Source organism: Amphiprion ocellaris, chromosome 17, assembly GCF_022539595.1.
Source record: "Amphiprion ocellaris isolate individual 3 ecotype Okinawa chromosome 17, ASM2253959v1, whole genome shotgun sequence".
Lineage (NCBI taxonomy): Eukaryota > Metazoa > Chordata > Actinopteri > Pomacentridae > Amphiprion > Amphiprion ocellaris.
The window spans coordinates 23,968,278-23,982,826 of record NC_072782.1 but is presented as its reverse complement, the minus strand read 5'-3'; the positions used below and the strand labels follow the sequence as shown (position 1 = coordinate 23,982,826).

At 40.9% G+C, this 14,549-nt stretch overlaps 1 protein-coding gene across 11 annotated transcripts in view; it reads right to left on the bottom strand.

Moving 5' to 3' along the window:
- Nucleotides 1-2,132, bottom strand: part of LOC111577881 (carnitine O-acetyltransferase-like) — a 30,962-nt gene extending 28,830 nt beyond the window's left edge. For 2 of the 11 annotated variants that reach the window (XM_055019283.1, XM_055019284.1), the window contains exons 1-4: nucleotides 1,876-2,131; nucleotides 1,674-1,744; nucleotides 1,417-1,519; nucleotides 819-1,115 (exon numbers count right to left, since the gene is read on the bottom strand). In XM_055019283.1, the coding sequence (XP_054875258.1) occupies nucleotides 819-1,115; nucleotides 1,417-1,443 (324 nt within the window). In that variant the 5' untranslated portion in view covers nucleotides 1,444-1,519; nucleotides 1,674-1,744; nucleotides 1,876-2,131. Of the gene's footprint in view, nucleotides 1-818; nucleotides 1,116-1,416; nucleotides 1,520-1,673; nucleotides 1,745-1,875 lie in introns of all 11 variants that reach the window. The other 9 variants (XM_055019288.1, XM_055019289.1, XM_055019287.1 and 6 more) reach the window with 8 other exon arrangements.
- Nucleotides 2,133-14,549: the final 12,417 nt, after the last annotated feature.

The window sequence follows — 14,549 nt, the reverse complement described above, 5'->3', positions numbered from 1 at the left end:
TGAAAATAGGAAACAGCATATGGCCAAACTGGCAGAATACGAGCTCTTGAGTTTGCATTAAAAGCAAGTCAGACACAATTACAGCCTCTCACATATTACAAGTTCTGTCACAAAAGCAAAATCTTTGCACACAACAATATGACATGTTTACACTGGAAGTGAAGTACTGCAAAGTGGACAAACCACAGTGGTAGTGATCTGCATTACAGTGTCAGGGACATGCATATAAGGTTATAGTATAAGTATATGGCTGCATCGTACCTATGGTGTAGATTCAATGTAAAAGTAACACAGAAAATTCACAGATGAAGACAGTAATTAAAGTTCATTAGCATATAATAGGTCACTAAGTCATTTGAGTGTGTACAGCACTGTAGCTGTTTCATGCTGCCTTTAACTCCCATAATCTAAACTGTCTTCTCTTAAAATGAAACTTGGTCACCAACCAGGGGAAATTTGGTTCCAATTTACATGCAGCAAAATCATTAAAATCCACTGAGTTTGGCTTTCAGGTATGACATGCAGAAATTTGACCTGCAAGGTTGATGTGCCAGGAAAAAGTCTTTGTAGTAAAAAAAATAATAATTATTGCAAAACCAGTTACTCATAACATACAATTTGGAACTGAAGGAATTTTGCCAGGTCACTTGGTCTTTCCTTACCCTAATCTTAATCATCTCACATGGTATTTTAATGCCATAAAATGACACACAGAAAACTGAAAAAGTGCAGAAATGACATGAGAAATCTTCCAGATGTGCCATAATGTTACGGAGGCCCAAACTGTCTACAGCTATTGATTTAGTTGTTGAGCTCACCCAGTTGTCAGTGTTGCGTGCTTTCATCTCCAGGCTCCTCTGCAGTCTCTCTCCTACACCTCCTGCTTTCTGAAACTCTTCTACTAGCTCCTTTGTGCGTTTCAGCTCTTCCATCTCTACGATGGGCTCCAGGAGGCTGAGGTAATACTCACAGGTCTGCTGCAGTGGGGGAACAGGCAGACTGGGCAATCCTGTCTGGTGGGTGAAGTATCTGCCAGTAACCAGAGATGCTGATACAGACTTCACCAAGTGACAGGATTTCACCAAGCCATAGGGATATAGCATCCCAACATTTACCTGGCAGATACAAGAATGTCATAGTTACTGCATCAATTCTGTGAGAGAAGGAATTACAAAGAGAACCAAAAGAAACACATAAAAGAGGACAAAAACAAGAAAATAATAAAGTTTAAGAAGTGAGAAAGGTTTAGGTTGTTAACAGCCAATATTACAATATGTCAACAAAAGGTAAATCCAACCTAGTTATTAACACTACCTTTGTGCAAGCATACAGATATTGGTACCCATATAATGTTTTCTAGCTGATGTAGCTTCAGTGTGCTACATTATAAAGAGGTACACTTAAGTCGTTACTTACCATAGTTCTGGTGCAAATTCTCAACATTGTTTCCTAAGAGAAATGTCTATAGAGTGAGGGTTGACAGTATTTCACCTGCTCAAATGGCTCTGCAAAAGAAGAACTTCGAGCAAATAAGAGAAGATGGTAAATACTCTGTTCCTAACGCTCACACAAATAATTATAATAAATAAACAGGATTAAATGCTGTCAGTTGAAGTGTTTTGCATACTTCTTTGCTGCAGAACATACACTAACAGTCAAAAGTTTGGCTGCACCTTCTCATTAAATGGTTTTTCTTGATGTTCATGACTATTTACTTTGTAGATTCTCACTGAAGGCATCAAAACTATGAATGAACACATATGGAATTATGTAGAAAACAAAAAAAAGTGAAATAAGTCAAAACATGTTTTATATTTTAGATTCTTCAAAATAGCCCACACTCTAAATAAATAGGTAAGTAAGAAGTAAACTAACTTTAGAAAATGTTGCATTTGTCGGAGGAGATATTTTCTCCAAGAGTCTCATGGGTATGTGTCACAGCTGCTGTATCTAACTCCATGTAGCGGCAGTTTCTCTCTCTCTCTCTTTCTGTCTCTCTCCAGGTGGCGTGAGTTGGTGTGTGTCGCTGCAAGCAGGTGCTGCCTACTGATAATCAGCAGAGCCGTAGCTTGCCATTAGGCAAGGCAGGCAATTGCTTGGGCCCCCTAGCTAGGAAGGGCCCCAAGTGGGCCAACAGAATTGACACAAACAGCGACAGAATACATTCACTAGACAGCTGCAGTTACAAGGTGCAATGACAACCGCCCATCGCAGAACCCCTGAAGGGGCCCCCTCTGCCGTGAGTCAAACTCGCCCCTCCCTCACCTCCTTCTCTCTGTCAGACAGAGGGAGAGGGGGAGAGAGAGGTGCCGACAGCGTGTGCAGCGTGCTCTTCAGTAAATAAAAACATTTTTTTATTTTATTTATGTGGTTTCCTTTTATTGTTGTGGTGTTTATAGTTTTTTTTTTATAGTTTTTCATCATAAGAGAGCTTCACTCTAAATAAATAGGTAAATAGGAAGTAAACTAACTTTAGAAAATTTTGCATTTCTCGGAGGAGATATTTTCTCCAGGAGTCTTAAGGGTATGAATATAACACAAGAAAAGTAATAGGCTGTATATTTGAAATGCTGATTGCCCAGTGTTTTTAGTAATGGTATGATGGAAAATTGTAGTCTTGGCAGCATGAAGACCAATCTGCAATATTTATAAATATGGACAACATCTGTCAAACTGCAAGAGAAAAAAAAACTAAGAGAAACAATTAGCTGTACAGAAACACAGCCAATGGTATGAAAATATTTCATTTTTAAACATTTTCCTGTGTTTCTTCATCAGTGACCAGTTCTGCCAATTGTCCTCCAGCTGGCTGAAGTGGAACCGGTCGCCCAGTCCACTGCGTAGTTCCAACTGTGGAACTACGCAGTGTTCTAACTTTGATTGCTGCTTTGCACACTCTTGGCATTCTCTCCATGAACTTCATGAGGTAGTCACCTGAAATGGTTTTCCGACCATCTTCAAGGAGTTCCCAGAGATGCTGAGAACTTGTTGGCCCTTTTGCCTTCACTCTGTGGTCCATCTCATTCCAAACATCTGGATTGGGTTTAGGTCAGGTGACTGTAGAGACCAGGTCATCTGACACACCACTCCATCACTCTCCTTCTTGGTCAAATAGCCTTTAGCCTGGAGGTGTGTTTGGGGTCATTGTCCTGTTGAAAAACAAATGATGGTCCAACTAAACACAAACCGGATGGGATGGCATGTCGCTGCAGGATGCTGTGGTAGTCATGCTGGTTCAGTGAGCCTTCAATTTTGAATAAGTCCCCAACAGTGTCACCAGCAAAGCACCCCCACACCATCACACCTCCTCCTCCATGCTTCATGGTGGGAACCACACATGTAGAGACCATCCATTCACCTTTTCTGCATCGGACAAAGACACAGCAGGTGAAACTAAAGATCTCAAATTTGGACTCATCAGACCAAAGCACAGATGTCCACTGGTCTAATATCCATTCCTTGCCATATTTATTATTATTACATATTTATTATTTCCTGTTTGTTCAATGAATTAAAGCATAACATGTTAATGATATTTAAATAGACCACATACCATGTAACACTCAAGTACAATAATATTGGATGTGTACATTATGTGATAGAAAATTAAGTAATTCAAGATCAGAATGGATGTTCTGAACTTCTGTCTGTCTGGATGAAGAGTAAAGCCATTTGAAAAGAAAGTAAGAAATAATTTTACTTCTGTGCATTGCACTGGTCCATATACAGTTCCAATCAAGTGCATTTAACTTTGCAGGTCGCTGTGTTGTGTATAATCGAAACTTAATGTTATGTTAATATTGAGCAGGTCTAATTTGGGTATGCAAGCTCTATATTTGCATTCTTAAATACCTGGAGGAATTATGTTACTCTTTGGAACACCATATCTGACAATCAATTTGTTTAAGAACGCTGCTGGGGAAGAGGGCTCCAGCAGCCCTGTGGCCACTGAAAGTCATTATCCAGAAGAACAGGTACTGTAAATATAGTCATAACTGACATGTAATTAACTAAAGATCTCTGAATGACAGAAACACTCTTACTGGATATTGCCATTGACAACATCAGTGGTACATCTTGCAGAGCTGATATTGAGTCTTGATGCAAGAATTAAATCATCATATTAAAATAATGAAATGGGGCAAATGTGCACCAAGAAATCTCCAAATCTTACTGACATTTTGGGGCAACTGTATGAAACTCAACTGTCAACTTACCAAATGATTTTTGTATGAGCATTGTAAGCAAAGATTATATACTGTACTTCTAAAAATGTCTTCTAGATTGTCTGGTGTGTCTGATAGTCATCTTGTGACCTTATTGTCATGGTTTCACAGGAAACTCAGGTGCAGACATTAAACACAAGCAGATTCAAAATTAGTAAAAGAGGTTTATTACTAACTAACCCTCTGCAGGTAAAACCTTGGCAGGAAGGTGGAACTACATATACTAGAATATATATACAGGAAACTAACCCACTGCAGGTAACACCTAAGCAGGAAAGTGAAACTAAACACAGGAAATTCGGAGTACAATTTACGGATAACTACAACTGGAACAACTAGATCTATACTGTGCCAGGCACAACGAAAGACTGGCGACACTCACTGGGATTACTCAGATATACTACCTGCAGAATACAAGGACAACAAGACTAACCTGTACTAGAAGACAAAGTTTTAAGACCTAAGCTGGCGTACCAGGCAAAAGACAAAAGAGTGATACACTCACAAAAGATACTCGAGCTGTACTAATCTACATACTACAGAACAAAAACTCAGGCTAGTCTGGAAAGCACAGACTGAGACTTAGCTGAACAGAACAGGTGGCCAGGGGGGACCGTCAAGAGTGGAGTGGCTGTGAAGGGCTCGGTGTGCAGCTGGTGTTCGGAGACTGCGACAACAGGCGTGAGGGAGGGGGGAATCGTCAGATATGATGGCGGAGAGAGGTAGACGAACCAGGTCAGTATCCAGGGGTAAACTGGGCTGGGAGGCGATGGTGGTTGACTGACGAGTTGTGAAGACCAGGAAGCCAGGTGAGTCCCGGAAACAGGAGCAGATTGTGCACGAGCGGGTGGCAGTCCAGATTAGGGAGAAACAGAAATAGAGGTTACAAGGATTCTTCAGGAAACAGAGGCTTGAGAGAATGGTTCGTAGACTGACTAGTTATCATTCACGGTCTGGCAGAGAGTGATGAGTAGCGTCTGGTTTTATTGTAGCAAGGGAGAATCTTGACTGGCTCTGGTCCCCCGGCTCGTGCTTCTGCTGATGATGATTGCTGATTGAGATCACCTGCCGCCACAGCCTCTGTGCCCAGCACACCTAGAAAGAAACAGGAAAGGCAGGATAAGGAGGAGCCCTATCCAGAGTCTGCAGCAGCAGGTCTGACAATTGTATGACTGCTTAGTATACACTACCAGTCAAAAGTTTGGACACACCTTCTCATTCAATGTTTTTTTTATTTTTGCTACTTCCTGCATTGTAGATACGTATTGAAGACATCAAAACTATGAGGCAAGATATATGGCATTATGTAGCAAACAAACCATTGAGAAATAACTCTAAATATGTTTTATATTTTAGATTCTTCAAACTAGCCACTCTGCTTCGGTGACAGCTTTACAAATCCTTGGCTTTCTCTCAATGAGCTTCATGAGGTAGTCATCTGAAATGGTTTCACTTCACAGGTGTGCCTTGTCAAGGTTTATTTGTGGAATTTCTTGCCTTCCTAATGGGGTTGGGACCATCAGTTGTGTGGTGCAAAAGTCAGGTTGGTACACAGTTGACGGCCCTATTTTACAACTGTTAGAATCCACATTATGGCAAGAACCAATCAGTTAAGTAAAGAGAAACGACAGTCCATTATTACTTTAAAAACTAAAAGTCAGTCAGTCCGAAAAATTGCAAAAAATTTTAATGCATCTCCAAGTGCAGTCGCAAAAATCATCAAGCGTTACGACCAAACTGGCTCACAAGGACCGCTCCAGGAAAGGAAGACCAAGAGTCATCTCTGCTGCTGAGGAAAAGGTCATCTGAGTCACCAGCCTCAGAAATTGCAAGTTAACAGCACCTCAGTTTAGAGCCCAGATAAATGCCACACAGAGTTCTAGTAGCAGACACATCTCTACATCAACTGTTCAGAGGAGACTGAACCAATCAGGCCTTTATGGTCAAATAGCTGCTGAGAAACCACTACTAAGGAAAAGCAACAAGCAGAAGAGATTTGTTTGGTCCAAGAAACACAAAGAATGGACATTACACCAGTGGAAATCTGTGCTTTGGTCTGATGAGTCCAAATTTGAGATCTTTAGTTCCACCTGCCATGTCTTGGTGCGACACAGAAAAGGTGAACGGATGGTCTCTACATCCATGGTTCCCACCATGAAGCATGGAGAAGGTGTGATGGTGAGGGGGTGCTTTGCTGGTGACACTGTTGGGGATTTATTCACGACGACACCACGTCCACCAGGTGCTCAGCTTCTGAAACAAAAGGGGGATTAGTGGGAACACAAAATGAAAAATAAACTAAATAAACAAGAAATTAAACTATAAACAAGAACAAAATCCTATGAACTAAACATCAGAAAAGGAACATTTAAACCCAGAATACAAAATACCAAAAACCAAGGACATTAAAGTTCAAAATTATATTACGAAAAAAAATCCTTAAAACACAGCTAATAAAATAACAAAACATAAGAAATCAACATTAACTAAGCAATGACCCAATACAGGCCACAGGGCCGAACAAAAGAAACAAAACCCAAATAATATTCCACAAATAAAGCTGTGTCCCCACTGTGGACACAGATAAGAGCACAGAGCAAATTAATGTTAAAAACAAGATAAACACACCATCAAAAAGAAACCCAGTTCCCAAGCTGCTTGGTCTAACCCGGCTAACGCTGGGAGGAAGCGGACCGAGCAGATGAGGCAGAGAGGAAGCGGAGGCTAGCCGCGGCTAGCCGTAGAGCAGAGCTTGTCACAGATACACGGCCCCGCGAAACGAAGCACGTGGTAAGGCAAAACAGCAGCGGGTCCTTGGCGCCGCCACTAAACGGCACGGGAGAAAGCAGAAGGCTGTGTTAACAGTGTGGCAATTTATTATGCTCACAAAAGAGCAACACGTAACTAGTGGCGGCTGCGCGACACACACACACTGGAAAGGGACAGCAGGTCAGGAGGCCCTAGCAGTTGCAGCTACCTACAAATACAATTAGCGTTGAGCATGAATGCATGCGGCCCCTGGCCAGGATACACCATAACAAATGAATGACACCTACCAAAACGCAGCTGCCAACACTCACGACACACAAAATGTTTGATACCGGCGACATACCGGGGGGAGTGACTGGAAGGGGCGTGGCTTTAGCCTTGGCGAGAGAAAGAGAGAGTAAGGTAGCCCAGCTTTTATAGCTGGTGGGCGTGCCCCGATTGGCTTATAGCGCAGTACTGCCTGGGAGGTCACAAACTGGCTTTGGACAGGACTATCCTGCTACATGGACAATGACTCTTCTGAGCATACTAAGGTTAATCATGGAGTTCCTCAGGGTTCTGCCTTAGGACCAATACCGTTCAGATTATACATGCTTCCTTTAGGCAATATTATTAGGAAGCACTGTATTAATTTCCATTGTTACGCTGATGACACTCAGTTGCATTTATCTATGAAGTCAGATGAAACTAATCAGCCAGCCAGACTGCAAGATTGTCTTAAGGACATAAAGACCTGGATGACCCGTAATTTCCTACTACTAAATTCAGACAAGACTTAAGTCATTGTATTTGGCCCCAAACATCTTAGAAACTCACTTTCAAAGCATATAGTTACTCTGGATGGCATTACATTTGCTTCCAGTACTACTGTGAGGAACCTAGGAGTTATCTTTGACCAGGACATGTCCTTTAAGTCACACATAAAACAAATTTGTAGGACTTCCTTTTCCACCTGAGAAATATTGTAAAAATCAGGAACATCCTGTCTCAGAGTGATGCAGAAAAACTAGTCCATGCATTTGTTACTTCTAGGCTTGACTACTGTAATTCCTTATTATCAGGTTGTCCCAAAAGCTCTCTGAAACATCTACAGCTGATCCAAAATGCTGCAGCCAGAGTACTGACGGGAGTTAGCAAGAGAGATCATATTTCTCCTATACTGGTTTCTCTTCACTGGCTTCCTGTTAAATCTAGAATAGAATTCAAAATTCTTCTTCTGACATATAAAGCTGTTAACAACCGATCTCCATCATATCTTAAAGACCTGATAGTACCATATTATCCTAGCAGAACTCTTCGCTCTCAGACTGCAGGCTTACTTGTTGTTCCTAGAATCTCTAAAAGTAGAATGGGAGGCAGAGCCTTCAGTTATCAGGCACCTCTCCTGTGGAACCAGCTCCCAGTTTGGGTTCGGGAGGCGGACACCCTCTCTATTTTTAAGACCAGGCTTAAAACCTTCCTTTTTGACAAATCTTATAGTTAGGGCTGACTTGGGTGACACTGAGGGGGTCAGCTGAGTCTTCATTTGCACCACTTCCCCTTTCGACATCCCTTAGTTCTGCTCCAAGTTATGCTGCTATAGGCCTAGGCTGCTGGGGGACCTCTCTGGATGCACTGAGCCCTTCTCTATTTACCTTTATATTTAGTATATATACCATTGTTGCATTGCACTCACTCTGTTTCTCCCTGTGTCCTTTCTCCGAGTGTCCCTGGTCCCAGAGCTGGATGCTTCAGATCTGTGGTTGTTGTCCCACCAACTGGCTTAGTCTCCATCATGTCCACTGTGGGATGCTGCTGCTGCTGACCTTCCTCCAGCCCGCTGGTTCCAGCTGCCCATTTCTACCAGTCTACTCTGCATCGCCCTCACTATATTTGATATTTTCATCTACATACTGTTTGAATTTTATGACCAGCTATATATGTAGTATATTTAATGCCACCGCCGTCCATCATAACAGTAAACTATGAATCAATTTCAGTGTTAGCTTGTACTGTGTACGTATCATCTAGCTTATCGTACATGTATCCAACTGTATGTTATATGTTCCTTGTCCCCCTCCTTCCATCCCTCTCCACCTATCTACCTCTTCTGTTCTTCTCAACCCACCGACCAGCAGGCAGATGGGTTCCCCCACATAAAGAGCCGGGTTCTGCCCCGTTAAGTGTGTTTTTCTTGCCGCAATCATCTTAGAGCTTGCTCGAAGGGTTCAGGCATATGGGTTCTTTAAAGTGTCTTGAGACAATTTGACCAGTAATTGGCATTATTTTAATAAAACTGAATTGAATAGAGTGAAGGCAAAAGGCCCAACAAGTGCTCAGCATCTCTGGGGACTCCTTCAAGACGGTTGGAAAACCATTTCAGGTGACTACCTCATGAAGTTCATGGAGAGAATGCCAAGAGTGTGCAAAGCAGTAATCAAAGTTAGAACACTGTAGTTCCACAGCTGGAACTACACAGTGGATTGTGAGACCGGTTCCGTTTCAGCCAGCTGGAGGACAATTGGCAGAACTGGTCACTGATGAAGAAACACATATTTTCATATCATTGGCTGTGTTTCTGTGTAGCTAATTATTTCTCTATTAGTTTTTTTTTTCTCTTGCAGTTTGACAGATGTTAATATTTATGAATATTGCAGAATGGCATTCATGTTGCCGAGACTACAATTTTCCATCATACCATTACTATAAACACAGGGCAATCAGCATTTCAGTTATACAGCCTATTACTTTTCTTGTGTTATGTTCATACCTGTGACATTCCTTGATGCAGAGACTCGGGTGCATTAAATGAAGACTCGATGACAGAATTTAAATACTAGATACTTATTACAGTAATAGGGATTTAAATAGAAACAGAACTGACAAAACTGAAAACCATTAAATTTGAGAGGGACTCCTTAAGGGCTTGAGGAAAACAACTACTAGAACTAAGACTAGAAACCAAGAGGGAATTGACACTAAAAAAAACTGAACTAAAAGAGGACCACTAATGGGCTGGAAGTTAATATCAAGATTCACAACTAAATAAGAAAACTAAGGGAATACAAAATCCTAACCCGGACACAGCACCAGCGTGGCAGGAGAGGTAAAAGAAAAACACGCAGGTTTAACAGACTAAACCAAAACAACAAAATGATCAAACTAGAATCTCAACTACAACAGTCACTCAGAATTGAGACTTGAAACCAGTATCTGAAAGTTTGACTACAGTGCAGAACACTCAATAAACCTTTCTGGTGAGAAGCTCAACAGGACATAGAAAAAAATCTAGAAGGTGATCAGAACACACAATGCAAGCCTAAAGGCTATGCTGCGAATACAACCAAGACTGGGTACCGGAGCAGAGCAGAGAACTGACTGTATGTGAACAGAGCCGGAAGGAAAGGGAACCCAGGTGGCGGAGGCAATGTGTAGTGGTAGACCCTGTGGCAGAGACGCTATGCTGCGGCGGGGTGAGCAGAAGCAGGGGAACCATTGGAGGATTTGGTGTTTTCAGGTTTGATTCAGAACGGGAGGCAGCAAGGAGTTTGAATGGAACATCAGGCAGGCGGGATCCAACTGCAGAAACAAATGCGAGTTAATGTCATGAACAGACAGAGTAGTTAGACTTAGAGCAAGGAATGAAGCACTGACTGAGTCATTCAACAATCCAGCGATGAGCATGACAGAGCCCCGCTTATATGGAGAAGTGAGGTAGATGATTGTGATTGTTCCCACCTGCCTGATTATCAGTGAGAGAGTACTATAAACCACCTTTTGTCAAATTTTGACAGGTCCCAATCAGAAGCTGCCACGTCACAAAGCCCCGCCCACCATGCCCCAATGGCCGTTTTTAACCGGAAGTCCCGCCTTCCCTCGCTCCCCATTGGCTGTTTTTAACCGGAAGTCCCGCCTTTCCACGCCCCCAACGGTTGTTTTTTACCGGAAGTCCCTCCCTCACCCCTGAATTTATAACTTCAAGTATTTTCTCCATTTACCCTTATAAAAATGAAGGAGCAGCAAATGTATGAATATGTAGAAAACCATTAAACATGATGTGCCATAATATATTTACCTCTATTGATGATAGAGTTGTGTTGGCCCTTACTTTAGAGTCAATTGCTGAGTGATGACTTACTGTAAGCCTCAGGTTAAACTTTTCACCTATTTTAGGTAAATCCCTTTACAAGATACAACAAAAATTCTCTTCAGACGGTCCCATCTTTCTTTACTTCACAAATTAAGTGTGGGTGGGTTTTTTTGTTTGTTTGTTTTAAGTTTTATTCCTACTTGCTGCAGAAATGCAGAGCAGGACATTTCTTTGCAAAAAACAAAACGGATCAATACTTGTTGGACAAGAACTTCTTTAAACAGATTCCTTTCTATCACAGCTCTGTTTGTATGTTCTTCAGTCTTTGTAAATTTGCTAGATGAATTGAACGTGTGTGTGTGTGTGTGTGTGTGTGTGTGTGTGTGTGTGTGTGTGTGTGTGTGTGTATGTATGTAGATTCTTCTTCAGCCAAGTCCTTGTATTGCTAGTCCAAGTCACATCCACTGAAGTGTAACTCTTCGCGTGTCTACGTCTGGTCTGGCTGCACCGATTAGCATTTCCACGATTTTTTCCTTCATTGGAGATTTACCTACCTGAATATTTATTTTATTTATGAATCTTCCTATCAATATATAAAGACATAATAGTTGTAAGTATATTGAAGAGATACTGTGCAAGAAGAACATTTACCCTACCATCCTTCAAGTTTATTTTTATCTTCAAGCAAAATTCACTCCATAACCTGATTAACAGATAATAAATAAGAATAAATTAATAGTATAAGTTTAGTAAGTGCTCATGTGTTGCTGCATACCAGGCACACCCAACAGAAAATAGCTCAGCAGTTACACTGTCAACAATACTTTGAAACCTTGTCATTCTAAATATTTAGATAAAAGGTGTAACACTAATTGTGAGGCAGAAGAATTACAGTCTTTGCATTTTTATAATAGTGCAGCAAAACTTATCAGTTTCTTCTTGCCGTGAGTTCTATCAGAACATCAATACTAACCACACATTTAGACATTAAATATTAAATCAGCAGCCATTTAGCTTAACATGATAGATATAGGATTTTGTGTGTTTCTCATGTGTTTTGTTAAGTGGAACAAAACAAACACAACATATTTAAGTTTATTAATACAGCAACTTACATTAAATTATTAAATTACATGATTCCATTGGTGCTTCTATGAAAAGATGTATAACGGAAACTTTTCTAATCATCCAACTGCAGAAACAAAGTCCCGCCTTCCCTCGCTCCCCATTGGCTGTTTTTAACCGGAAGTCCCGCCTTTCCACGCCCCCAACGGTTGTTTTTACCAGAAGTCCTTCCCTCTTTAACCGACAGAACCTTATCTCAACGGCGCAGACGTGCCCCTCCTACCCCGCCCTTTCCTCCTATGACATAGCGTTTTAAACGGTCTTTGAGAGAAACCCACATGTCCCCACCCCTCCCTTTCGTCCTATGACAGAGCATTTTAACGGTCTTTGAGACATGCGGGAAATTTGAAGTATAAAAGTAGTGTTTAGCATTATCTGCAGCTTTTTCTCTTGCTTTTTCTCCTTTCTCTCCCCATTTGCATCCTCTGAACCAAAATGCTACTGTCCAGTATTTCTCCCCACACCTCTCACCGGTACCAGAGGCGTCCGTTTGAACACAAGAACCCTCTCCTCCCACCGGAAGTCCCTCCCTCTTTAACTGACAGAGACTTTATCTAAGCAGAACCAGAGATGTCCATGTAAACAAAATGATGCTGTCCAGCTTTCCTCCCCTCCCTGCATCCAAAGACAGAGGTTTATCAGTCTAGATGGGAGAGGTGTCTGTCTGAACAAAAATGCTACTGTCTAGAGTGTCTCTCCCCCCATCCCCACACCTCTCATCAGTGCACCCAGGAAATTTGAACAAAAGGTACATTGGACAGCTTTTCTGTTGAGGGACAATATCTAACTGTGGCTGAAACTCTGAGGTGCTTTACAGGCCCTGAAGTAGGCCTCTTGTTTGTTTTTTTTTATAGCAACTTTATAATTCCTTGGGTGAGGCCCAACTTCAAGTACTCTGCTTCTCTTAAAACCAGTGTGACAGAGCAGCTTCAATAAGGACATTTCACTGACTACAAACTCATGTTTTATTACCAGACGTATGTCTCAGTAACGGAAACAGACAATAATGTGATGTTTGGTCTCATCTGACAATTTTCATGAGGAAGATAAGAAGTATGCAAGAATCAGCGAAAATATCCAAGAATTAACTAATGACAAATCTGAGGACAGGACTCAAAATAAAACAAAGCAAAAAAAAAATGTAAAAAATAAAACAAACAGCACCGGTCTCTTGCTTTAGGATAAAAAACAGTGACTTGAATGCCTCTTGACTCATTATTCTCTAAAACTGGTCACAAATGATTCAATATGCAAGGCTTGAGCTAAACAACACGTTGGAGGAACGACAGAAAATACATGTAGCATCACATCATTGCTAGAAACTGCTGCAGTGGTTTTATATTAGTACATGGCACTTGGCACTGCCACGTATGGAGGGAAACAATGACACGAGGATACTGACAGCAAAGTAGTTTTTTTTTACTATACACAATAAATATTAAAATAAAGAATGCATACAAACTTTTTGAAAAATTCTGTAATAATTAAATGAGGAAGGAAAAGAAGGTTGTTGGATGGTACTGAATGATAAGAGTCTCCCCTTTGATGGCATAGAATGACATGAGCTTCCTCTTATAGATAGCATGGAGTGATGTTCACACTCCTGCATGTAAGGACAGAAGAGAATATACGACTGATCAGTGATTCAACTAAAAGATGTTTCACCATCATATTCAATGGAATAAGCCGGGACATTTCGAGATCCTAAGAGCGCTCGTGTTTTTTAACCTTTCTTTTAGTTTGAACTTTTTAATGAACTTGTAAATGCAAGTTGGCTGATCGACTTAAGTCTCAGGTGTTTTTGAGGCAGATCAAAAATGTAAACTTCAACACACTTTTAGATGAGATGGTATATTTGCTTTAGAATCAGTATCTTCAAACATAACTGGATTTCATGTTTTTGTACTAATATACTAAGGTTCAACTTCAGTGCATATTCCAACCATTTTCAAACTTTTATATCTGATTAAACGCTATTTAGGAGCAAATGGAATAAATATTTTCTGAGGAAAAATGCAATAAAAAAAGCACAAAAAAGCATTACATTTTGCTAATGTTTTGTATTCTACCCAGCTCTGCTTATAATAGCAATAATTATCACATAACACCTGCCTAAAATCACAAATATAAAACTGTAAAAAACAAACACACTACAGGATGTTCAGTGAACTCAAGTCAATGCTTATTTAAAGTGAAGCTGAGTCCACATACACTCCTAAACTGAAGGTTTGTCACTGCTTTTGCTGCACTCCTGACAACAGTAATGTTGTTTTTTTCTACATAATAAACCATCAAGACAGTTCATCACATAAAAACACTGGTAAGGTCGCTAAAAGAGTTGAGAGATGTAAGTATTTTTC